The 23,866-nt window shown below is 47.4% G+C and overlaps 1 protein-coding gene across 2 annotated transcripts in view; it reads right to left on the bottom strand.

Annotated features, from left to right (window-relative positions):
• Positions 1-592: 592 nt before the first annotated feature.
• CACNG2 (calcium voltage-gated channel auxiliary subunit gamma 2) overlaps positions 593-23,866 on the bottom strand; it is a 47,453-nt gene continuing 24,179 nt past the window's right edge. Inside the window, exons 2-4 of one of the 2 annotated variants that reach the window (XM_072357993.1) lie at positions 4,771-4,854; positions 1,847-1,987; positions 593-1,538 (exon numbers count right to left, since the gene is read on the bottom strand). In XM_072357993.1, coding sequence (XP_072214094.1) covers positions 1,003-1,538; positions 1,847-1,987; positions 4,771-4,854 — 761 coding nt within the window. In that variant the 3' untranslated portion in view covers positions 593-1,002. The remainder of the gene's footprint in view (positions 1,539-1,846; positions 1,988-4,770; positions 4,855-23,866) is intronic. The other variant, XM_072358002.1, reaches the window with a different exon arrangement.

Here is a 23,866-nt window from a genome sequence, read left to right as displayed (position 1 = left end):
CCCCAGAGCCGGGGGAGCCCTCAGGACCCCTGGGTACACTGCAGGCAGCTCCTGCTCTCCCAGGGGATAGCAGCCACCCTTACTCATAGGGACCCGCAAGCAGCTCCTGGGCTCCCAGGGGAGGCTGAGTGGGTCTGGGGTGGGGGTGGGGGGGCTGAGTGCTCCCATGCACCCTGAGAGCCCCCACAGCCTTCGGGTGGCCTTGGGGACACGGAGGGGTTGTTGCAGGCCCGCGCCCCCCGGGAGCCTGCGCTGAGCTGAAGGAGGTGGGAAATGAACCATAAAATTAAAGAACCCCCTCCCGCCCTCCCCCCAAAACCCAAAGAGCTGCCACCTCCTTCATCCTCCTCCTCCTCCTCCCACTTGGTTTATTGTCGTTATTTCTTGGTTCCCTTTTATATTTTTTTTTTTTCGTTTAAATCTCTTTTTATTAAATGTTAAAATAATGGTACATGGGAAATCATGCATTTTCTTTTAAATTTATTTCTATTTTTTTTTTTTTTTAAATCTCTTTCTCTCGGTTTTAAAGTTTTTTTTTTCTTTTTTTTCTTTTTTTCTTTTTCTTTTTTTTTTAAGTTTTTTTTTCTTTTTTCTCCGTTGTTTCTTCCCTCACGTTTCCTTTAGTTTTTGTTTGTTTGCTCGCTGTACGTTTGCTTTACGTTCGCGTGCTCGTTTGTCTGCTTATCTCTTTGCTCGCCGGTCGCTCCGTATTTTATTTCCTATTTTCGCGCGTGTTTTTATTTTTTTAATGCTTTTTTTTTGTTTGTTTTTGTTTTGTTTTTTTACACTTTTCTCGCTATGTTTTTCTGTTTGTTTGTTTCTTCCTTTGTTTTTTTGTTTGTTTGTTTTTTGCGATTGCGAGGGCCCCACCCTGGGGGCGCTCACACCTCCTCCCACCCCGCCACCCTCTTTGTCCTCACCCGCTCGCCCACCCCCCCCTCCCCGCCCCCCACCCTGTCCTCCTTCCTCCTCCTTCCCCACTTGCAGCTCCTGGCGGCGGCTTCATACCGGGGTGGTCCGGCGGTTGGCTGTGTTGGTGTGGATCGAGTCCTTGTTCTCCTTCTGGATACAGTTGTGAACCTGGAGGAAGCTGTTATCCCTGTCGGAGTTGTAGGTAGCGGTAGGGGTGGTGGTGGCCTTCAGCGGGTCCCTGCTCAGGGTGTACATCGAGATCTCTGTTGATGGGAGGGTGTTGAACCCTTTGATCCCGACTGGAGAGGCATCCCTGGAGTGTGAAGGCTCGGTGGAGCGGGAGCTGGAGCGGCTGCGTCTCTGGTAGCGGTACCGGTAGCTGGGGATGCGGGTGATGGCGGAGGACTGGAGGTAGTCCGTGGCGCGAGCGTTGGCGCGCAGCTGTTTGTGCCGGTCAATGAACATGTGGACGGCCAGCACTCCCACCATCTCGGCTATAATGAAGGACAGGGCCCCAAAGTAGAAGGACCAGCCGTAAGAGTAGCTGTTCTTCTTGGAGTCGCTCTTCGAGGGGTCTCCAGCATTGGCTGATATGTATACGATGATCCCAATTATATTACTCAGACCTGGGGGAGAGGCAGCCGTCAGGAGGACAACCTGTGGCGGTGGCCATGGGATGAGACTCCTGCCCTCCTGCTGCCAGGAGGGGCAATGGGGTCCCAAACCTACCTGCTGGTCTCCATCACAGCTTTTCCAGGGCAAGCCCTTGCTCATGCTCCCCCCACACCCTGATGACCCCCCAAAGCCACCAGCCATGGGGATCCTCCCTCCCTATGTGGCAGATGAAGAGGCTTCCTCAGGGTGTTGCCTTCACCCCAGGTTGGAAATGCAGCCCTCCCGTAGCCCTGAGCCCGGCCCACACATGTCCCATTACCTGCAGACACGAAGAAGATGCCGGCACTAAGGATGATGTTGTGTCGAGTTTTGTAGAACTCGCTGGCTGCAATGCAGAGTCCACCCATGAAAAGCAGAATCACACTCAGGATCGGAAAAATACTAGAGGCTCTAACAGCCCCTGCGGAGGAGAGAGGGAGGGGGGCAGAGACAACAATGCACATGTCAGAGAGAAGAATCAGGGCTGTGGAAGCAACATGGGGCACGGGGACCAGAGGGCATGACCTGGGGGAGCCAGAGTAATTCATGGAGGAGTAAAAAGGGGGTGAGAAGAGAGACAAAGTGTGTCAGAAGGTGCTGGTGATGAAAGAGCTGGGCTTATTCCAGAGGACAGGGGTGGGTGTGCATGTGCCAGCTCCATACACACACCATTGGTCAGTAGTGGATAGCTCAGTTGGCAATGACACCGATGCACGCAGATGCACAATGAACCCCAGAGCTCCGGGGGAAAACTCACACATATTTGGGCAGTCTGGTTTGTGTTGGCACTGTTTGTGTTTTTTACCAAGAAGGGTTTCCCTCCTCTCTTCCCAAGAGGAAGTAATCTGTAAAGCATGAAATGAAGCCTTGCTTGCTAAAGAAAGGTATCAGACGGGCTGGTGCGATTTTGCTTGTGGAGCAAAGATTGGGAAAGAGGGAGGAAAGCCAAACCCTCCTTGCTTACAGGAACGGACCCTCCTGAAGCAAATCATGGAATCATAGAATATCCCATGTTGGAAAGAGTCCATAAAGATCATCAAGTCCAGTCCCTAAGTCCCAAAGGTGGGACATTTTCTGGTGCAAGAACAGACTTCTTTCAAAGACCCTGCTGGTCTTGGAGTCCCACCAGGCTGAAGGAACAGGGTCTTTGAATGGGGGGCCAAGCCCCTTGCCTGTGTTTTGAGAATGCAAAAAGTAGAGATAAACCTCTTTCTTGCTTTCTGTCTATCTTTGGCTGAGTTTCAGGAAACAGGAGAGTGATAATAACCATCTTAATAGCTTCTGGAAGGCAAGGCAGAATTCAACAAGGTGAAGCTAAATGGAGGTGAGCAAATATCAAGCGGGCATCCTCTGTTTGGAAGGTTTCTAGAGGGACGCTCACAACCCTGCTCTGACCTTATCAGTTTTAACTGGGTATTATTTCAGAATTTCCCACCTGCTGGGAGAACCAGAATGTGCCAGTCGATTTGGGGAGCTGCGGGTAGCATAAGAAGTGTGAGGGTAGCCTCTGCTTCCCACTCCTTGAAAGGACCAAGGAAGCAAAAAAGGGGCAGGGTTTCATCTGGTTTTCTGGATCCTCGAGGCTAAGGATAAAAGGGATTTGTGATGGTATTTTGGGTGCTCATAGCATCTGCCTATTTTCTAATTTCATTTTAGCAAGTGAACATAAGGAAGCCACTGCTTCCTCTCTAATGGGTGTTTAATTCTCAGAAACATGAGATACCTTCTGAAGATGTCTGGCGGGTATCAAGTCTGAGCCCTTCTAGACAGGCCATAGGCACTGTCCCACGATTATCCTGGTCCTTGAACCAAAGGGATCACTTAGGTTGATAACAGTACCCTTCTAGCTGCCCTTGCTAGCACCACCAGGCATTGCCCATGCAGAGCACCCATTTGGCAGAAGGCTTGGAGAAGCAGCTGCTTGGTGGGGTCCTTATGCAGCCAGGCAGCAGAAGCCCAACTCTGTTAAGGAAAGACTCCTTAACTAAGTGACCAAATCCCACTTTGAACCTAATTCTTCAAAAATGTTCTGTCTTAGGACACTCTCAGGTCCTGGCATCGGCCAGGTTCTGCATGTGGGTCTTGTTCCTTCTGAGGGAATGGATCCACAGCTCTTGGGATGCTCACTCCCTTCCCCCAGCTCTCCTTTCTGAAGTGCAGAGAATGCTTGCAGTTTCCTTGCTCCCAAACAACCGTGCAAGCAGTAAGAGCCATCTCTTTTCACATACAAATGAGCTTTTCAGAGCCTAAATTCTCTCTCTCATCTCTGCCGCAGGGGTGGGTCTCCACATCTGGCTTCCAGCACAGCTGGCTGACAAGGAGCAGCTCTGAAAGGCTGCTGGTCTTTGGAGACCTCTGATACTTCACCTTGGGAGGTCAAAATCTCTTGTCTCAGATTCCTGAATGGAGAAGATCTCTTATCATGGTGCCAAAAGATGTTGTGAGTGTGCAGAGGGTGGAAAAGAAGGCAAGGTGAGGACCTGGAGGGGGAGTGACTCCTGTTCAGCTGAGCTCTCAGGGTAGGAGGAAGTGGTGGCTCATTGCCAGCTGGGGTGGTGTGTGCTCAGGATCTGCTCTGTAGAGATGCAGTGCTTGAAGAGAGGGGAACAAGAGAGAAATGGGTATCTCCATTCACTGCAGTCCAGCAGATTTCTTAGATCTGATGCAATCAGAGTTTAAGTTGAGGAAGCACAACCTTGTTCTATGTGGGTATGTTTGAGTAGAAAGGATGCTTGAGTTAAATCAGTGGTACAGAGGGGAGCTCTGCTGTTCCTGTGCCCAGGATCTGGCTGCAGAACCAGCTGCAGCTATGAAGGATGGCCCCTGCAGCCCTCCTCTGTCCCTGTACTTCTTGTCCACTGGAAAGGGGCTCAGAAACTGCTATCATCGTGTGCCAAGTTCTGATGCATTTGGGTTAGAAGACTTGGGGTTTATATCACCAAGAATCGCTGCTAATAAGAAATGCTATTGGTTGTCATGACACTTGACCTGTCTCAATGGCAGGTCCAAGGGAGGTGAGACTGCAGCCAGATGCAAAGACTCAGTGGACCTGGGGGACCCCTGCCCACCTTTCACAGCTGTCCCTCCCTCTGCCCCTTGAGCCCCACGGGATCCAGGATCTGTGCTGCACTGTCTTCAGAGAGCAAAAGGCACCTGATGACAGCACTTATGAGCAGTTGCAGGGAAAAGGGCCTGTGGACTTACGGAGGAAATATTCTGCTGTATCGGCTTCATAATCTGCATCCTCAGGGAAGTGATCGATTTGCTTACACAGACCTTTAAAATTCCCTAGGGAACAAGAGAAAAAAAGAACAAATGAGAACACCAGCAACCTCCTTGAAGGAGCAACTGCCCTCTGTGTCGCTCCTTACTCCCTCCCTTCCTTTCTCCCAGGCAGCATGCACACTCACATGGGGACCATTAGGTTCTCTCCTCACATGCTCACACACCCATTTCCCTCTTCTTTGCACAGGAACATGGGCTGGGCACAGACTGATGTCCACTTGGACCAGTATTCCTTGCTCTGGGATTTGGCAGCACCGGAGGTTTTGGCCATGTGTGGACTAGGGGTCTGTCCCGCCTCTGTAGGAGGTGGAACTGTAGTCACTGATAGCAAAACTCATGAGTTAGCATTGCTTCTGTTGGCATTGACTGAGGCAACTTCGGATGTTTGCATAGTTACAGAGAGGCTAATTCTCCACTTGAATTTCACCTGGCATAGTCTCGGTGAATTCCAGTGGTGTTGCGTACAGAGGGCTGATTGTATTTGTGCAGAGAAGTGTTTGTTTTCCTCTGCTGTGAATTTGCTATACCTATTCATTTCACTGGTGGGATATGTTCCATTGTTCCGCTGTTGTACAAGAAGAACAAAAGCTCCTAATCTACTTGCTCCGTATGACTGCTTGCTTTGTGTACCTTTAGCAGGCCTCCTCTTGTGTCCGCTCACAGATTAAGCCTGCAAGAAGCTTGGCGTGAGTGTTGGGGTTCATTCCTACAGCCAAGGACCTCTTGTGCTGGATGAACCAAATCTTCTGCTGTGGTTGAGAATCTGTGTCACCCACGGATTCACCAGGCTGGTGAAAAGCCCGCATACAGGTGCTTCTACCAGCCTCTCTGCTTTAGCCACGGGGCACCCTCTTTAACTCACCCCGTGACCAGCAAAGCCATTTCACCAGAAGGTTAGAGAAATCTTCCCAGTCCATCATCATCTGAGATTTCTACCAGTCTCTTCTTTTCAACATCTGTGTCACTCTCCTCTTGAAATCAGCAATACCACTGCAGATTGGTAATCTTTGAGCATAGTCAACATCATGGCCATTGGTTGACTGGACATTGCTTAGTATCTTGAGATATCTGTTTGTTCATGTTGGTGTAGGGGTGGCCCTTGGGGAAGGAGGAGCACAGTACCCAAATGTGGTGCATGGCTAGGCACGGCAGCCCCAGGGGCTGATCAGCCATCAGTGTTTCAAACTGACTGAGCCCTCAGCAAGGGACTTTGCAGCCTGAATACTGAGAGTGGCAAGTGTTGTGGCAACCTGAGAAACCTTCCTGCCATCCTTGCCCAGCCATTGTACCATCCAGGTGTGCAGGGCAGGGGACTTTGAAGCCACAACCATAGATGTTGCCTCCTGGAAGGGTTGTTTCTGAGGAACCTAGAGCTCTTCCAGGCTAACTCTTGCCAGACTGAGACCTCAGACAAGTTTCTGAGTCATGTCTTGGAAGATTTGTTCCAGATGATTTCCAATGATCTCTCAGGTATTTGGGAAATATAGACAATTCTCCCTGGGTTTTTCTCCAGGCAAAGCCTTGCTGGAACAAGGTTTGAGAGGTTGCAGAGACTGAAGTTCCTCTGGGTCAGCTTCTATGCTTGGCTTTTCTGTGTCCTGTCAGTTTTTGCCTGGTAATTCTGAGAAACCTATCACCCTTTGCTGTTAGTTCAAGATGTTTCCAAGAAGAGGCCAGTCACAGTGGAAAGAAGTGTGTGTAAAAGGTAAGCACTAGGAGGAGAAAGTAGGAACAAAGCCTCTCCGTGTATCTTTGAAGTGTTATTCCTACATTTAACCCATGGGCTATAAGTTATTAATCACCCTTCCACAACGCAGTTACTGAGGAGCTGCTTTTCACCCCGGGACAATGCGCTACTCTGGTCTGGTCCTGGTTCAGCCTTACTCGTGTTTATGAGGACAACATGCACAGCACTGAGCTGCTGCTGTCTGTGATACCAGCATGAAGCCGTGGCTCCAGAAGACAGCTGCTTGCCTGTGCTGCCACAGCTTCTCTTCCAATGCCTCCTAGCTCATCTGGGCAATGGATGAAGAAAAGATGCAGAATTTAGGTCATTAACGTGGTGACTGGGAATAGGAGAGAACAAGATTCAGTTTCTGTTCTGCCACAGGCATGCTGCTGAAGCCATTTCTTATCTCTGCCTTGGAGACCCACCTCGTGTTGGGGGGACAGCACTGTTCTGCCTTGTGCTCCTCCAAAGGACACAGGGTGGCTGCATGACTGTCAAGGGCTGTGTGTGCGCTCAGGGCAGATGCAACGGCTCAGAAATCAGCTCAGTGTGGAGAAGTCGCTTCTCATGCCAAGGCAGCTTGGCAGTCCTCCCCTGGACATCTGTGGCCTGCTGGGATGGTGGGACAGCCTCCCCAGTTCCTGTGCCAGCGGAAGCCCCTCAGCCACTTGTGGGGAGGGTTTAGAGAAGCTCAACAGTGTTTCAGAGGTCTGACACAAGGCCCTTCTCCCATTCTACACATGCCATTTGCAAACCCAGAGAGGGAAGAATCATGTTTCACACCACAGTTAGTACCTCTGAATGCCTGAGCATGAGCATGCTTCTATTTTGGAGGATGTTCAGGACTCTGGGACCCCTTTAAGGAGAGAGAAATGATGTATTCTCATGCCTACTCATGTCCTTTTGCCCTTCCCATTCTTCCTGATGAACTACATCATGCTGTGAACCCCAGGCAGGTGTTGAGCACTGCGACTTCTGCAAGCCCATGAGACACTCAATCTATGCATTTCCACCCTCTCACTGCAGCTCTCCCAGCTTCCAGCTCTCCCCTCACCCTCCAGATCCTCCTCCCATTTCACAGTCTCATTCTCTACAGCCACCTTCCTCAGCCCAATATGTTGATGTGGAGCTCCTGGGGCAGTCTGAATTTGGATGTACAGAACAGCTTGGGAAGAGCTCTGACTTGTCTCAGGACCAAAAAGGTGTGGATGCCCAGGTCCATGGAAAACACCCCTGATCCTGGCCCTCAGCCTTCTGACACCATGGCAATATCCCAGAGCATCCTCTAAGATGCTACTGGGAGTCTTTCAGCCAGCCCCTCAGCATTTACCTGCCTGAGCTTTGGAAAGCTTGGTTGCAGAGGCAGCACTTTGGGCTGTGACCTGCCATAGTGCCAAGAGAGACTGAACATCTAAGACGCATAGACATCAACACTGACGGAGCGCTTGGTCTCAGAGAGGCCTCCTGCAAGGCGGCCAGCCATCGTTTGGGTACACGCTGTCTATGCAGGGCAGCTGGCAGCTGCCGGCTCTGCTGCAGCGCGAGCCGGACCAAGTTACCCCTGATGGGAACCTGGCTCAGTGTTGTTGATGGCATGGTTTATTTTTGTGCCGCTTTGTGCAGCCCCTGGCTTTAGCAGAAGACTCGCCTGCCTGCGGAGTGCAATCCGTCGGCAAATAGTAAGTTCCAAAGAATACAAAGCTGCTCCCTTCCCGCAGGGAGAAGGGAATGCTTTTAGATGGTCAGGGCTGTACATCTGAAAACTGGGAGCCAGAGGGAGAAGGAGAGACATCCAAAAGGAGAGAGGCAGACAAAGAGGGAAGAGAACAGAAAGACCTGTTTTTTCCCAGAATGATTTGTGGTATTTCCATTTACGGAAAAAAGCAATCCGCTGAAAGCTTTCCTTTAGCCTCCCTCTCTAATTTAGCAGAGGTTTTGGCATGGTGGCTTCTGGAGAAATAAATAAAGGTGGCTGGATATAGCTGTTGTCTCTAAAAGCTCAGAATGATGGCTCGGTGTTAGCCAAGGAATCAGCACCTCCACACATTTCCTGTATCATTTTAGCAAGTCACTTAACCCCACTCTTCTGTCACAGACAGAGGGAATAACGGCATTTCCCTGCCTTGGGGAAACAGCCTGAGGATATTTGTATTAAAAACATGAAGGAGATCAGACACTGGAGCTGTTTGGGCCAGATATTTCTCCCCAGTTTCCAGTTCAAACACAACATGCTCCTCCTTGACGTGACCTTCTCCCAGATGAACGCAAAGGCTGTGCCCACATGAAAGACTTCCCAAATCCACACTTGTGATTCCTGCCTTAGAAGTGATCGTCATTGCAGATTAAATTGATATTTACTTTTTGCCCATGAAAGAAATGAAGAAAACGGCACAGGAAGGGCAGGAGGGAGGACGGAGAGCTTGAACATTTCTTTCTGCTCCAAGGTTCTGTTTCTGAGATTATTCCCTTTGGGACCAGGTGCTGAAGCTTGGAACTTGGAGGACAAATTCCAGAGCTATATGGCAAACTGCTGGCATGTGAACTTTGCAAGTATTGCCCAAAAGACTTGCAAACCAGGAGAGAAGGTTCACCATCACTGTCCCAAAATGGTGCTGGTGATACCAGTGGGGTGGGGAATGAGGTCTGCAGGGCTTAGCCTGCACTTAGGACATAGTGGAGATCCTCTGGGAACTAAGGGCCATCAGAAGCCTCATCACCTTCTCATGTAAATGCAGCGTGCCTGCTTTGATGTGGCCTTCCCCAACATAAACGTGCAGCAGTGCATATGTTAAACAAAAAACCAACAAAACCCTAGCAACATAACCAGTATGCTGCATACATAATTCTCTCCCTGGGGAGAGGATAAAAGAACAAACCACATGTGACTGATATCAAGCCCCATCACTTAATGTGCCACTGGAAATCATTCAGATATTGTGGCAAAGAAGACTGTAAAAGGACTGATGCAAAATAGAAATTGATCTCACAGTTATTAAAGAATATCCCCCCTGCCTACGAGGGAGAACCATTATACCAGCTCTCCTCACCTTATCATTAATAATCGTGTTTATTACAGCTGCTGCTAAGGATCAGATAATAAAGAGGTTTCTCTGCAGAAAAATGGTACAAACACTGCCTTACAGTGCCTTGATGAGCCTGAAGGAAGGGCTATATCGCACTGCATTAGCCATGGCCAATGCTGCAGCAGTAAGCAGCCTGACAGGAGCAATTCTGGGGGAATGACTCGGGTTGGGAGGCGGTTAGTAGATGGAAATAGAAGCACTGACATAGGTGGGCAGGGGAGGAAGAAGTGAGACACCAGCAGCAGGGAGGAGAGGGTGAGCGGAGCCAGGTTCCCATTGTGGCCTCATGGTGCTGGGCCTCCCTGCCTCCTCGTCCCAGTCCACGGCCTCTGTGTAGGGAGGTGCAACAGAAGCAAAACCTACACTAAAGAATATCCAAAGATTTCCATTTATAAGCACCCTCTTGTTATAGGCTTGTAATTTTCAAGAACGTCTGTGCCATTGCTTAGAATTTCCTGTGCTTTGTCACAGGGCAGAGAAGGGGATTGGCTGAGGAACTGGGCAAAGGCTCTGGAAGGCGTTTTGGTGCAGGGACAAATCCAGCACGTCTGAGCTATATAAGCTAAAGCATTGCGGGTGGCTGGTTTTCAGGCACTGCTAGACATCTGTCCAAGTCACAAATTAAAAAACCTAGCACAGCAATAATAAAAGTCATTCAAAAAAATCCTTCTCTTTTTTTTTGCATACGTTCAGTACAAGCATTTCCCCCGGTAATCAATTCCCTCTATTTTCTAGATGCTGCCTGAATCAAACCTGAGCTGAATTTCTTCTAAAAGCAGTAATAAGCAGAAAAACGTTGTAGGCTTAGTTAAAGCTATGGGTAAGCTCACTACTCCTAATGTTGTATTTCCTGCATTTCCCAGCTGGAAACGAAAACAGTTTTACATCTACATATACAGCAATTGCATGTTGTGATTTCATGTAGACACATCAATGAATGCATTTGGGTTTGTCTTGCTGTTGTTTTCCTTTGTGGTTTGATGGAAGCGTAAAGCACTGACAGCATCTGTGATTCCTCAGCAGATTGTTTAGGAACTAATTCTGCAGAGACTGGTGCACAAAACCTTGTGGACTTCCACATGTACAAGTCCTGCCACAGGGTTTTCAAGGTATGTCAGCTGTGCTGGTAGAAGTTACTGTCTTTTCCATTTAAAGAGAGGCAAAACAGGTCTGCAAATGAGCTGAGAACCAGAAAAGGGATTGAGGTAAGGGTTTTTAAGTGTCTGAGCTTGTATGTTGCAGCATTATGTTGGGGTTTAACCTCCCAGAGCACAACTGGAGCACCAGAGCTGCCAGGTGAAGGGTAGAGGCATGGAGAGAAGTCCTGATGAAACAGAAAGGGCAAATGAAAGAAATTGAGATATTCCGGAAGAAAGGAAAAGAGAAACACAGCCAAACCCAAACTGGCAATTTGTAGCAAGAACATTTGTGTGTGTGTGGAAAATGAGTCAAATGTGACACTACAACTGTGAGCCGAGTGACAGGAAGGGTGATGCAATTATCTGCAGTGAGAGAGAAATGATGTGCATAAGGTGTGGGAGGAGAGGAGCTGCTCCACCACTACCACAGGCAATCCCAAGCCGTGGCGGCACATCCAGATGTCAGGGGAAGGCAGATACTAATGGAAGCCTGGGGGGAAAGGGGTGGATGGGATGAAGGGAGTGTTTAAGAGCTGTTGCTTCTTTTTTTTTGTTTGTTTGTCACGGCAGCAATATTGAAACTAGGACAGTTTTTACATGGAGGGATACCACATCAAACTCTCAGAAGGCAGAACACGTAAGCACCATCCCATCTGATGGAGACGTAGGCACTGAACAGCCTCCAACCTGAACTGAAAGCACACAGCTCAGCTGAGCTCCTCTGGTCCTCCCCAGAAGCACACGTAGGAAATCCTTGCGGCAGAAGATTTATGGTTCAGCTCATCTGCTGGGGTTGCATTTTCTCCCCGGACAAAGCTACGGTGCTGATCTGTGTGTATACATTGGAGGACAGGGCCAGGTTTGCCCTGGAAGGTCATGTTTTGGGTGGGTGGTGAGATCATAACTCTAGGGGTGATCGGAAGTCATGGCACATGGATACCAACACTCACAATTGCAGTGCCATGGTCAGAAGGCTTTGTGACCACCATTTCATTAGTCATTTTTAAATTATGAAGGAGGAGAAAAGGCAACTCAAATTTTTCACCTCCAACCCTACGCTGCATTTATCTCTGACATATCCTGCTGGATCTATAGGGAGAGGCTGTCCTCAGCTGAACTGGTGCAAACCCAGTGTGACCCTGAGCTGCTCCTTCAGCAGATACGGTCACAACCGAGTGAGGAATTAGGCTCAGCTGGCAATTAGCTTATGAAGTATGTGGTGCGCTTTAGGGTCCTTCAGGATGCAAAGTGCTAGATAAAAATTAGTTATTAATAATAAAAACATCCGAGTACCCCAGGGAAATAATCCAGAGAGTGGAGAAAGCCAAGGACAACGGCAGCTTTTCCTCCATCCTCCATATTCTCTTCCCTTTCAGCACTGCTGCCCCTCTGCAAGCCCCTCCAGGGCTTGGAAAGACCCCATCCCATATATTTAGCAATTGATATCTGTAATGAGAACTAGGGGATTGGCCACAGTTGCAAGACTTGGGGTGATTGGCTTTGCTGGGCATGCAAACCCTCTTTTGGCTAGGAGACAAGTATGGAGATGGTTTTAGGCAAGGAAGCAGAGCAAGGGCAGGACTGGCTTTCCTCCAGCATGTCTGACACTGGGGGAACCCAGAGCCCTTCACGCAAGGCTGAGGAAGGTCCCCAAGTGCGGGGCTGTCGCACATGAGCGCAGCTGCCATTATGTGCTTACTGAGCTCGCCCAGGCTTTGCCCAGATGGGGAGCATCGCTAATCCCTTTAAGATAAAGTGCCCTGGAGATTCTGCTGTCCCTTCGTATGCCTTCAAAGCAATAAAGAAACCAGGGGGAGAATGGGGCAGATGTTATGCATAGCAAGCCCATTCTTGCCAGCATCTGGGGACAAGGCTATTGGTGTCTCCAATGGCTGAAGAGGGAACCTCCTGCCCCAGCAATGTCCCCTTGCTGGGAATAGTTCTCATTGCAGCCCCTTCCCCAGTCCAAACCATGCTGGCAAGCATAGCTTACACCATGTGGAACTAAATGGGATGTTCCACCAAAGTATGGCATCCAGCTGTGCCACAGCTCCCAACATCACTAGGTGAGCGAGTGTCGCTCTGACTACGTGCTCCTAATCCACATCAAACACCAGATGTTGGAGGAGGTATTTCACAGATTTAATTTCAGGTCCCTTCCTTATGCAGCTAGAGAAAACAAATGCCAACCCTCACAAGTAGTGTTAGCTTTCAGAGGCTGCTATTAGAACGTTAATAATTTTATTATTGTTATTCCTCCTGAGTTGCAGGTACCCTGGTGCTTTACAAGGAGACAAACTGCCTTGGCCCTCTCCTGAAGTGCTTGTAACAAAAGTTAGACTTAAGCACAGCACTGGGGTTATTTAACAAGCAAACAGTGCCAGCAGGGTGTTTGGAAGAGGGAGGTTTATAGCAGCACATGATCATGAGACATTTATGGTTGTGCGTGCGCCTGTATCCTGTTAAGTTTATGCTTGCTTTTAAAATGAAATCCACGGAGGACAGAAGTGTGCCAGGTTTAGGGATGATGCCTGCAAGAAAGGTGAGTGGAGGCCAGTGAGGGGAGGATGATCTGGAAAGGAGCAAGCAGGTGGGGGACTGTGACGGATGAGCGTTAAAACCCCTGTGGCACAATTGGACCAGGTAGGGCTGCTCAGCCACCAGAACCCCTTTGAAGCTTGACTGCAAGCTGTGCTGCTGCACCAATATTTTTTCATTCATTGAACACACTAATTCATTACGAAAGAGTCTGGATCTACGTGCTAGGGCTAATCTCTGAAGCGTTTTCAGCTTCGCTACACGTAACACTGCTCTTGCGTCCTGGGGAGGAGGCTATTCATAACAGGATAAAATTTACTCACAGTACCAGACTGGGGAATATCATTTCTAATGTGACCTGGTCCCGTTACACTCAGTTAGAAACCTGAAGGGCCGTTTCAGGGTTTTGAATCATGTCCGAGCCACCTCATGTGGTTGGGATTGGATTCCCTGGAGACGTGCCCATTAGAGCTTCTTGCCCCAAACCACATCCCTCTGTCTGCCCCATATGTTGGGTAGGGTAGGTCTTGGATCTGAAGCTTGCTATAAAACCTGTAAAACAAGAATTTGCCACATGAAGGCTGCCAAAACTTCCTTCTGGGCTTGTCCATTTTCCCTTGAAAATATTCTCAGTTCCTTCTGGAAACACTGAGCTGAAATTCCAGCCCCTTCCTCACTTTCTAATTGACTGCTGCACTGACAGCAGCCTGAAAAGCAACAGAGCCTTAAAATGCTGTGCTGCACCTCAGATCTTACCCTCGTGATCTTATCTTTGTGCCGGAGCTGCCTGTCAGGACGTGTGCCAAGATCAAAGAACTGCAGCGTTTCAGCCTCACTTTGTGTTTGCCTTGCCATGAGTAAACCTCTTTTTTTATATATTTTTCCTCGTGCTACAGCTGCAGCAGAAAGCCTTTCTCTCTAGCAGGTGGTCAGGGCTTTTCAGAGGAAATTTCTTTGAGGGTTACAGAGACTGTGACTTGATCACCTGAATCCCGGATGAATGAGGTGAATGCCTGAACTGTCGGCTTACTGACATTTTCAGTACATCAGACTCATGGTTTTGGTCTAGAAAAATCTCTTTTTTTTCTGTCATCCCACCCAGCCTGTGTCTTTCTTCTATGAACCCCTCTCTGACCCAAACTGTCTTTCTCAGAATCACTTTCAGTGAACATCAGAATAAGATTTGGCCAAGCTAAGACCTAACCGTGCAAATGCTTCTCCATGGCAAGCCTCCACCCCTACGAAGGGCTTCTCTCCTGCTGCAGTGTGCTTGGTGATGTGCAGCAAAGCAGTGGGGGTTAATACATCACAGCAAGAATGCTTGGCTTTGCCCAGCCACCGGGATCCTGTAACAACCCTGGTGCTTGGAGATTCCCCGGCAGGGAGGGAGAAGATAGAGCGTTTCTTGACTAGCTGGAAGCCCTGTGTACAGAATACCTTTGGAGACTGGCAGAGCAGAGCGCAAGCTGCGACTGGATGCCTTCCAAGCATCAGAACAAAACTGAGTCTCTTGGTGAAGGATGCTATATTTTTACAACGGGAAAGGAGCAGATAGACAAAAGGGTGAGTGGGAGGGGAAAGCCTTTCCCTGCTAATGCTGTCTACTTGTACTGTGAAGCAACATGTATTTCCACATGCCTTCATGTGTATGTGGCACTTTACTGGCAGCTACAAAGGCAGTCTCTTGCCCTAGAGTTTCATTATACAAAGACCCCAACCTTTGAGGCACCAGCTCAGCTCTTACAAAGGGGGCTCCCAGCAGTCAGACCTTTGGGCTGCATCCATGAGGCCTGGATCCTGCTTCTTGTAAGGCCAACGGGAAATCACTGGGAATGTTATTAGGACTGAGATGTGCAGGCTGGAATGAGGAAGCATCTGAGAAAGGTCACAAGCTAAACCATTGCATGTTCATGTCTTGTTTGATTCTGTCCTTAGCTGGGTATCTCTGAATCATTTCTCATTCTGAAGACGCGGTGTAGTAAACAAAGTTAATAATCAAAAGGGGAAATGCTTGCCAAGGACACAGAAGTGGAAGTCATTATCACAGGAAGACCAGCTGCACTGAATGAGCCCTGAGGGTGGCTGGCAGGGAGGTGGCCAAGGCTGGGCTTGAGAGGGGGAGAGAGAAGCAGAGCTATGGCTTTAGGGGCATGGAGTGGCTGAGGAGTGGGAGACGTGCTGGGTCAGCACAGGGTAGGGTAGGGGACAAAGGGAACTAAGCCCCAGCAGAGCCACGTGAGGCCCTGGAAATGAAGTGAAGAGCTGAACTTTGATGTTGAAGGAAGCTGGGAGTCAGCACAGGGATTAGAGCAGAGAGTGACACAAGTGGAACAGCAGGTAAGAAAAAGATAATGCTGTTGTGCACTACTTTCAGTGTGAGTATTAAGCCTACCCTACAGTCCTGCTGGGCCTCTCCATCTACCAGAATTGAGTGGGTTTGTGTTTTCGTGATCTAGTCTGAATAACTGCAGCACTGCCTCTGGGTTGCTCCTGCCTAATCAATCACCCACACGTCGGGAGCAATAATTCCCAGGAGGAGGCAGTCACAGGGAAAACTCTGTCTGCATGCAATGGGATGAGACTGTGGGCACACTGTGGGGCTGAGCACCTCCTGCCCTGGATCACAGGTGTTGGGCACTACAGAGAAGAAGGTAATGGGGTTGCCTTCATTCTCAAGAGCTCTCTATTTCCACATTCTGCAGGGTACTGGGGAGATCAGTGCTGTTCTCTCTGCTGCTTATTGCAGTTTCTCTGGATCATGTCCAACCAAGGATGCTCCCTGCAGGACAGAACTGCCAGCATAAGCAAGAAACCTCCCCATCCCCATGGATCCCCCACAGGAGAATCTCCACCTCCCACCTTCTGTTCAGGGTAACATCTGGGACAGAAGGAGCAGAAGTCACACAGCAGTCCCTGAACAACAGCCTCTTTTCCCAAGACACACGGAAAACAAGAGCTAAAGGACAAGCACAGTGCAAGATGGAAGGAGGACAGAATTCACCTCTGCATGGCAGCCAGGGACAGGATGTGCCAGACCTGAGTACCAAGTTTCAGGTTTAAGCTCAGTTAGATCATTGTGAGAGCAAGGACAGCATCCAGATCACTAGGCTGTGAAATGAGATGGATTCAGTTTCTGAAACTCTGAGTGGATCCTCCTCTATTTATTTATTTATTTTTTTTAACAGCTCAGCTCTCCATCAATCCTGAGACAGCTTCCTGCGTGTGAATTTCTCCTTCTTTCTTGCCTTCCACAATGCTTCAGATTTCTTACAGTCTTTGTTTTATTGCTCTATGGTACTCCATTTACTTTTCCTTCCTTCCCAGATATTGCCATGCAGTTTCTCTCCTTCAGCTTCCTGACCTCTGAGACTCTGCCTAACGAACCCAACTTTTCCATCCTTTCCCACTGCTGCCTTCCTGGGTTTGCACCATTTCTCTGTTGTCTCTTCATCTCAGGATCACATTGAACTTTTGATTGCCTTCAAACACTGCCTGCATGCCTACTAGTGTTCCTCCGCTGTGCAGCTGGCTCCCTCCTTTCCTCTGAGTCCATTATGGCAGTACCTGCAGAGATGCATAATCTCAATTTCTGTCCAACACTGGCTGCATTAAAGAGCAGAAAAAAATATCCATCACTTCAAGATCTTCTTCATGATACTTTGTCCAGTCTCTGGTTTTCAATCACTTGGCTTATACCATCAAAAATGAAAGTATGAACCCCTTCTCCATGTCCAGCAGGAGACTTAGGGCAGTTCATTATGGGTAGTACTGCTTCTATTCCTCCTTCATTTCTCTAGCTGCCATTAGCCCTTTCTCCCCATTTCTCAGACTCTGCTGTTCTTCCCAGAACACTCATGTTGTTCTCACCTAGTCTTTTTCCAGACATGCACAATATATACATATATATATTCGTCTTTTAGCCACAGATCGCGCTGATTTAGCTCACCCAGACTTAACATCTCTCTTTCCAGAACCTTTCTCGTGGCTCTCCTCCTACTCTCTTTGTGGCCTTGGAAGCATCTGACATAATTCATTCACTCAAGAAAGCAACCACTTCTCTTGACCCTGGTACCTCTCATCATTTAGGCCTATCTCCTTACTCCGTCTTTTCACTTTACTCCTGAATCCAGTAATTCCTTAGCTTCTGGTGCACTGCTCAGCTCTTTGAAAATAAGCCATTATCTGCTGTGCTCTCAGGCTCCTGCACTGACATTGGCTTCCCATTTAACAAGCACCCTAAGCCTCCTTATTCTTCATAGAGTGCTTAAGAGAGTCACTCCCTCTTATCTCTCCTACATGACTGTCCTCAGCCATTTTCACTGTAGGTTCATGCAGACCGTAGTGCAGAAATCTAATGATCTCCTTGCTGCTAATGATGCCTGGCCCCATCTCTTTTTCACCTTGTGGCAGCTTTGTGAAATGGTTGCCCGCTCCATCCCTCTCAGGGTATTCATAAGGATGAGGGTACTCTGGTTTCTTAGCAGCTGCTCAGCTCTCAGGCACTTCTTCAGACAGGGATGCCTCTTCTCTTCTGGGATCCCTTCTCCAGGAATAAACGATCTTTTATGTATTTTTCTAATAAGAATGATAATCGTACTTAACATCCACTCTGGTTTACATCTGTAGAGCTCAGAAGTATTTGGAAAAAATCAGTAAGCATCATTTTCTCCATTGTAGAGATGGAAAAGCTGAGTCACAGAAGATATTAGGGCCAATATTTTCATGTGTTCATTCATCTTATGCATCTCAATTTCTGGGAATTCTGTCTGAAATAACTTAACCTAATTGTTTTGCTGTAGGACTTGAAAGGGATCAGTAGGTCTTCAGCACCTTTGAACAATACCAAATAGAGCAGGAAATGCAAAATATCTGAGATGAGCACTCAGAAATGAGCAGCTACGAAAATGCAGTTGTTTACTACCTGATCACGGCCACACAGAACTCAGTTACTTCTGGCATCAGAGCCAGAGACTCCATTCAGGATGATACTGCTGCTTCATGGTCTTCTTCTGCCTGAAGTGATGGAGGGGTGGTGATGCTGCAAAGCATCCGGGTATTCTAGAAGTTTCAAAATAAATCTGCTGTTTGTACTGTGATGTATCCAGTCCTCCTCAGTTGTTTTTGTATGTGCTCTGAGGAAGGGAGAAAACCCTGCCCTAGAAGATGTAGCAGCATAGCAGCTGGGCTTGCTGTCAAAATTATGAGAACACTGGTTCAGAATTCTTCCTCTCACATAGCAAAGTTTCACCCTGGATTTTCTCTATTTTAGGTGAGTGAACTAATTACTTGCCTCTTCTGATTGCCTCTTCCCTTTCTCTCTTGACTAGTGATCCCATCTTAGATCTAAGCAACCTTTTCCACCGAGACTAGAAAGCATGTTCCAACAGAGTGCCAGCTTCAACAAACTGACTTCGCAGATGAAAAATGTGTTTCAGAAGAAAATTCCTGTGAGCTCTACCAGTCACTTTTATGTCAGTAATGCTCAAATACACACATCTTTTATGTCTTCACTGGCTCTTCCCTGCTTACCTGCAGTATCTCTTGTCTAAGAAAGCATCTGGATTTGTACCAGCTTTTCTCAGTTAACTCCTTCACAGCTAGAATAGGTCCTCTTAATCTAAAATGCCTCACATATTTCATCTTTCTTTTCTGTCCCTCTTTGAGATTTGATCTGTGTATGCTAGGCATAACTTGGGCCTTATTTTTGCTCAGAGAATCTGTGGGTGCCCCATCACTGGAGTCACTCAAGGCCAAGTTGGATGGGACCCTGGGCAGCCTGAGCTTGGTGGGACTTTGAGGTCCCTTCCAATCCAAACCATTCTATGATTCTATGGTTATTCTGAGTTTTTACCTCATTTTCTCTACCTGTCCCAAGCGCTGACCCACCAGTCCCCACGTCTACAGCACAGTCTGACCTTTGCAGCACTCTTGCTCCACGCTTTTCCAATTGGTATGCACAAGAAGGCACAACAGTATTGCATCTTTGCCTGCTCATCTCAGGCTCTTTGCTTCCCATGCATTTTGAGGCAGATTTTCAAATTCCTCTCCTTTGTTTCCAAAAGTGATTTGCTCCCGTCTGTGCCATTACTCACATTTCTCTGCCAGTGCCAATTTCCTCAGGGTCCCACACAGCTTCAGCTGTTGACCTATCTTTTTCAGTTCTGCTTCTTTGGCCTGGGCTCGCTCTCTTCTCTCTCTCTGTCTTGATTTCAATTGATCTCAGATTTGCTTCCAATTGTTTTTTAAAACTTCATTCTTGTATTTTTCCACTGTGAAACAGGACAACCTACATTCTTCCAGCGTGCGGTACAAATGTTACAAAAGATGGGATTTAAAAGCAATGTAAACGTACTATTCTGTGCCTGATCAGTAGAAAAAATCTTTCTCTTTTTTTGAAGAGCCTGAGAAATGTTCACTCCCACAAAACAATTAATCCTTACTCCCATCTGTTTTTAAATCTTTCTTGGAGGAAAGTCATAATTTCCCCTAATTTGTTTGTTGATTGACATTTTTTGACAACACAAGGTCACTTCAACCTCTGATTTGTTTGCTAAACTGTTTCTGTCAGCACAGCTTTAAGTATATGAGATGTGAAATATAAGGTTTTTTTTATTTTTTCTGACTGGGCATGTATTCTGAGTGACCTTTAATCCATGCAGTCAACTGGAAATGGAAAATGCTTTACTTTCCATTGCTCCTTCCCCCCAAAAAAAGAACTTGCCCCCCAAAAGAGCTATTTGGCAACCATTGTCATCATCTGTAAATTCTCAATTTCCAAAAAAAAAACATTTCCAGTAGCTATTTGGTAGTGGCTTTAACTCGTTAATACCAAATACTGTTTCACTGTAGTTTCAACATCTGCTTTTTACAAACATGTTCACTTAAACGTTGCTGTTTGGGTGAAAATCCATGCCAGTAAACATGTTGCTGGAACACTCACAGAAGGCAGATACAAATGGAATGGGAACACAATCGAAGCAGATTTGTTTAACATAAATTGAACGATCGCATAGAAATGTTTAGTGTGCTGTTTACCAAAATGCGTCTTCTCACCTGCCTGATGGTCACCGCTTAATTTTTGCAAAGTAAAACACCAGGTCCTGACAATCCCGTCAGATGGTGGGAATTAACCAGCAGTGGGAGACGCAGAAGACCGAGATTTCATTAGGAGAATAGCCTTAGAGGCTACTCCAAAATTCAGGTCACATACACTGTGCAGTCCAAATGTATGCATGCGCTCAGTTCCACTTTGACTGCAGCTGCAGAATCCCTCCTTGATGAAATAAGCCATTTAACAAAGAAAATGTGACTGGGGAATCAATACTTAAGGATAATGATAGGTAGAGGGTATGAATTGCTACCTTCTCCTGGCGGAAATATATCACGTCTCTCAATTACTGGTCTACCCAGCTACATTTCCTTCCTTGGCTGCTCTAGGAATGCTTCTGCTGTGGCTCAGGGCAGCCTGCAGGTGCTATTATGAGCACCACATCACTATCTGGCTTATTGGGTGGCAAGGGACAGACATGGGGGAGTCTGGCATTGGTAGAGATAGCTGAAGTTGTGTGAGTTATGTGCCTGCAGGATGGAGAAAATGACATATTACAGCGGCTCACACTGCCTCCAATTCACTTAGCTCAAGCTGTGAATGCAGCCAAATGTATACGATTTGCCGGAATTTTTATTACTTATAAGCTCCCATCTTCTCTGTCCCAGCCAGCCAAACTGCTCTCGTGGCTCACTGGACAAAAGGCTCCTGAGTGGGGAAGTCCTGGAGCTCATTCCCAGATGTTGCATGCAGCGAAATGGCTGCAGTGCAGTCATGGCTGCGGGTAAATCAAGGTGGTAGAGGAGCCGGCATTGCAAACATCTGATGAACCATTTAAAAGAGAGCTGACAGAGCCGACAGTGCTACCGCATCCAGCTCTGGATCAATCGTGCTCCTGCAAACCATTACATGCCTAACATATAGATTATAAGCTAGCTATAAAACCGATAAGCAGCCCTTGAAAACACTTGCATTTCAGACCCAACAAAATACCAAGTGCTCATCTACCATATGCAGTGCTGTGATGCTGTGCCACAGGGTGTACTAGTGAAAATAAGCACACGGACTGGGGGCCATTTGTAAAGCCATTTGACTGGGTTCCTCTGGCTGCACAGCTCTGAGCAGGGAGTGGAGAAGCCACCTCCAACACAGCCTCAGCTCCCAGCTGAGCACTGGGCTCTGCGATGTGGGATTAATAGAATCATAGAATCATGGAATCATAGAGTGGCTTTGGTTGGAAGGGATCTTAAAGATCCTTGGGCCCCAACAATTGCTGTGGGCAGGGCTGCCACCCACCAGCTCAACTGCCCAGGGGCCCCATCCAACCTGGCCTTGAACCTACAGGGATGGGGCACCATGGCTCTCTTGGCAGCTGTGCCAGCACCTCACCACTCTCTAAGTTAAGAATTTCCTCCCAAGATCTTGCAAAAAATTTGGGAAGGTTCCTCTGTCTGTGGGTTTGCTTTGATTGAACTCGACCCAGGGTGGGCTAGATGAAAGCCTTTTTCTGTGTTTATCTAACACGTATCACAGCAGGAGATACTGCTTTCTGAAATACTTGCTGTTTCTAATTACAACCCAGGGTTTTCCAGATCTGTGGCATTGGCTGACAGACTGTCACGTGGTCTCAGATTGCTTTTTACTGTGTTTTTTGTCCTCCCATTTGTCTATTGGGCCATTGAACTATTGAGCAGCCCTGGCTGACACAGTTTTCAGCCCTGGGACTTACAGTAGCGGATCCTCAGTGCATGGGAACTATGAACCCTTATCACATTCAGAGTAAAAACAAAAAAAACCAACAGTTTTTTGTCTGAAATGGCTACGTTCATTGGTGTTGCTATTAAACCTTTCCTGACCATTTTGCACTGCATTACAAAACTACTAAACTCCCTGTGCTATTGTCCAATTTCCTGCATAAAGTACCAAACAAATGCAATTTCACAAGGATATTTTTCTCCTTGTCCCTTCTGCCATCAGCAGCACATTGCCTCCTGGTGCAGGAATCCAAATCCAGCAGTACCCAAGCTAATCAAAGAGAGCTGCACTGGGTTCAGATACCTACTCCTCCTCTCAGGGCTCTGAGCATGACCCCGATGGTTGGAAATGCCTCCAGCCTCACCGTGAAAGACATAAATTGCTGTAACATACACAACTCATGTAAGGGGTGACTCACAAAGAGGAGTCTGCTCACAGCCAGAGAAGAGGAGAGTCTCACATGCATCTGACTGCAGGGGATTAGAAATAAGGCGTGTGAGATTTCACCTCTGGTCCAGAGATGCACAAAGAGATGTTTCCATAGGTTAACAGGCTCTGGTGTCCACCCATGAACTCTCAAAGTCCTTGGTAATGAAGATCACAAAGATCACATTTTTCTGCATTTCTCAATCTCCAGCCTCTCTCTACCTCTTCTGGGACACTTCCTTGATCTTCTGTGTGAAACCTCAGGAGTTCAGTTCTGTACCATCAAACATGACAAGACTCTGTCTTGATATGCGCCTCTTTCTCCCTACTTTTGTGCATCACTCTGGACAAGTCATACAGTATGTCTTCTTTGGCTTTCTTACAAGAATCTGGCCCGGCAAGGCTTGGAGCTAGTATTGGTTTGACATCTAAGATGGGCTGTTTTCAGTCCTGGATCAGTACATAAGGGAGGCTGCTAGAGTAAGGAGCAGGGATAAGTTTCAAAGATGTGATGCACGAACAAACAAAATCAAAGTATTAATTTTTAAATAGCCATATGCCTCTGGAAGTTTGAGAATCACCGTTCTTTAGTGACAAACAACATTTGTTTGAAGTTCTGATGGGATATGATATCAAACCTGACTCTGGCTATATAAAGTCCAAAGCAAACTGGCCTGGCCTCATAACTGACCCTGCTCTGAGCAGGGGGGTAGACAAGGGACTTTGTGAGGTTCCTTCCCACCAAAAGGCTTCAACCATCCTACAACTCAGTCTTGACTAACACATCTATCTGCCTTTTTTTTCCCAACACCAAGTTTCCTGTGATTGGAGGGTGTCTATAAGCAATCACAACCAGAGGTGAAAGTCAGTGTTATGTCATCACAAAGCCTGGAAACCCAGTACTAAAATACATACACAGCATGATAATGGCCAGACTATAAATACCTACAGAGCAACTGTAAAATTTCATCCTGTCACGGGATCCAACTGCTGAACTTGAGCTATAACTAGAACTTGCAAGGAGAAAAGGAATGAGATTAAAAACCATGTATAGGGAAAGACAGACTTTCCTAGACTAGCTGCATATTGACAGACATCTGCGGGGCATCGTATATTAGAGAACAAGAAGCACACATATGAGTCAATACAGAGGGAAGGGTTGAGTGCTCCAGCAGATCCACTCCATTGGCTGGTCATGATGATAAGGCTTATCATAACCAATAAGCCTCTGAGTTCATTTAAGATGAAAATCCAGGGTTAAGATTTATGATGCATTATTATTTCCAATTTACCAGTG

This window comes from Excalfactoria chinensis, chromosome 1 (genome assembly GCF_039878825.1).
Source record: "Excalfactoria chinensis isolate bCotChi1 chromosome 1, bCotChi1.hap2, whole genome shotgun sequence".
NCBI lineage: Eukaryota > Metazoa > Chordata > Aves > Galliformes > Phasianidae > Excalfactoria > Excalfactoria chinensis.
The sequence above is the reverse complement of the archived record's forward strand: the minus strand, read 5'-3'. Positions and strand labels throughout refer to the sequence as shown.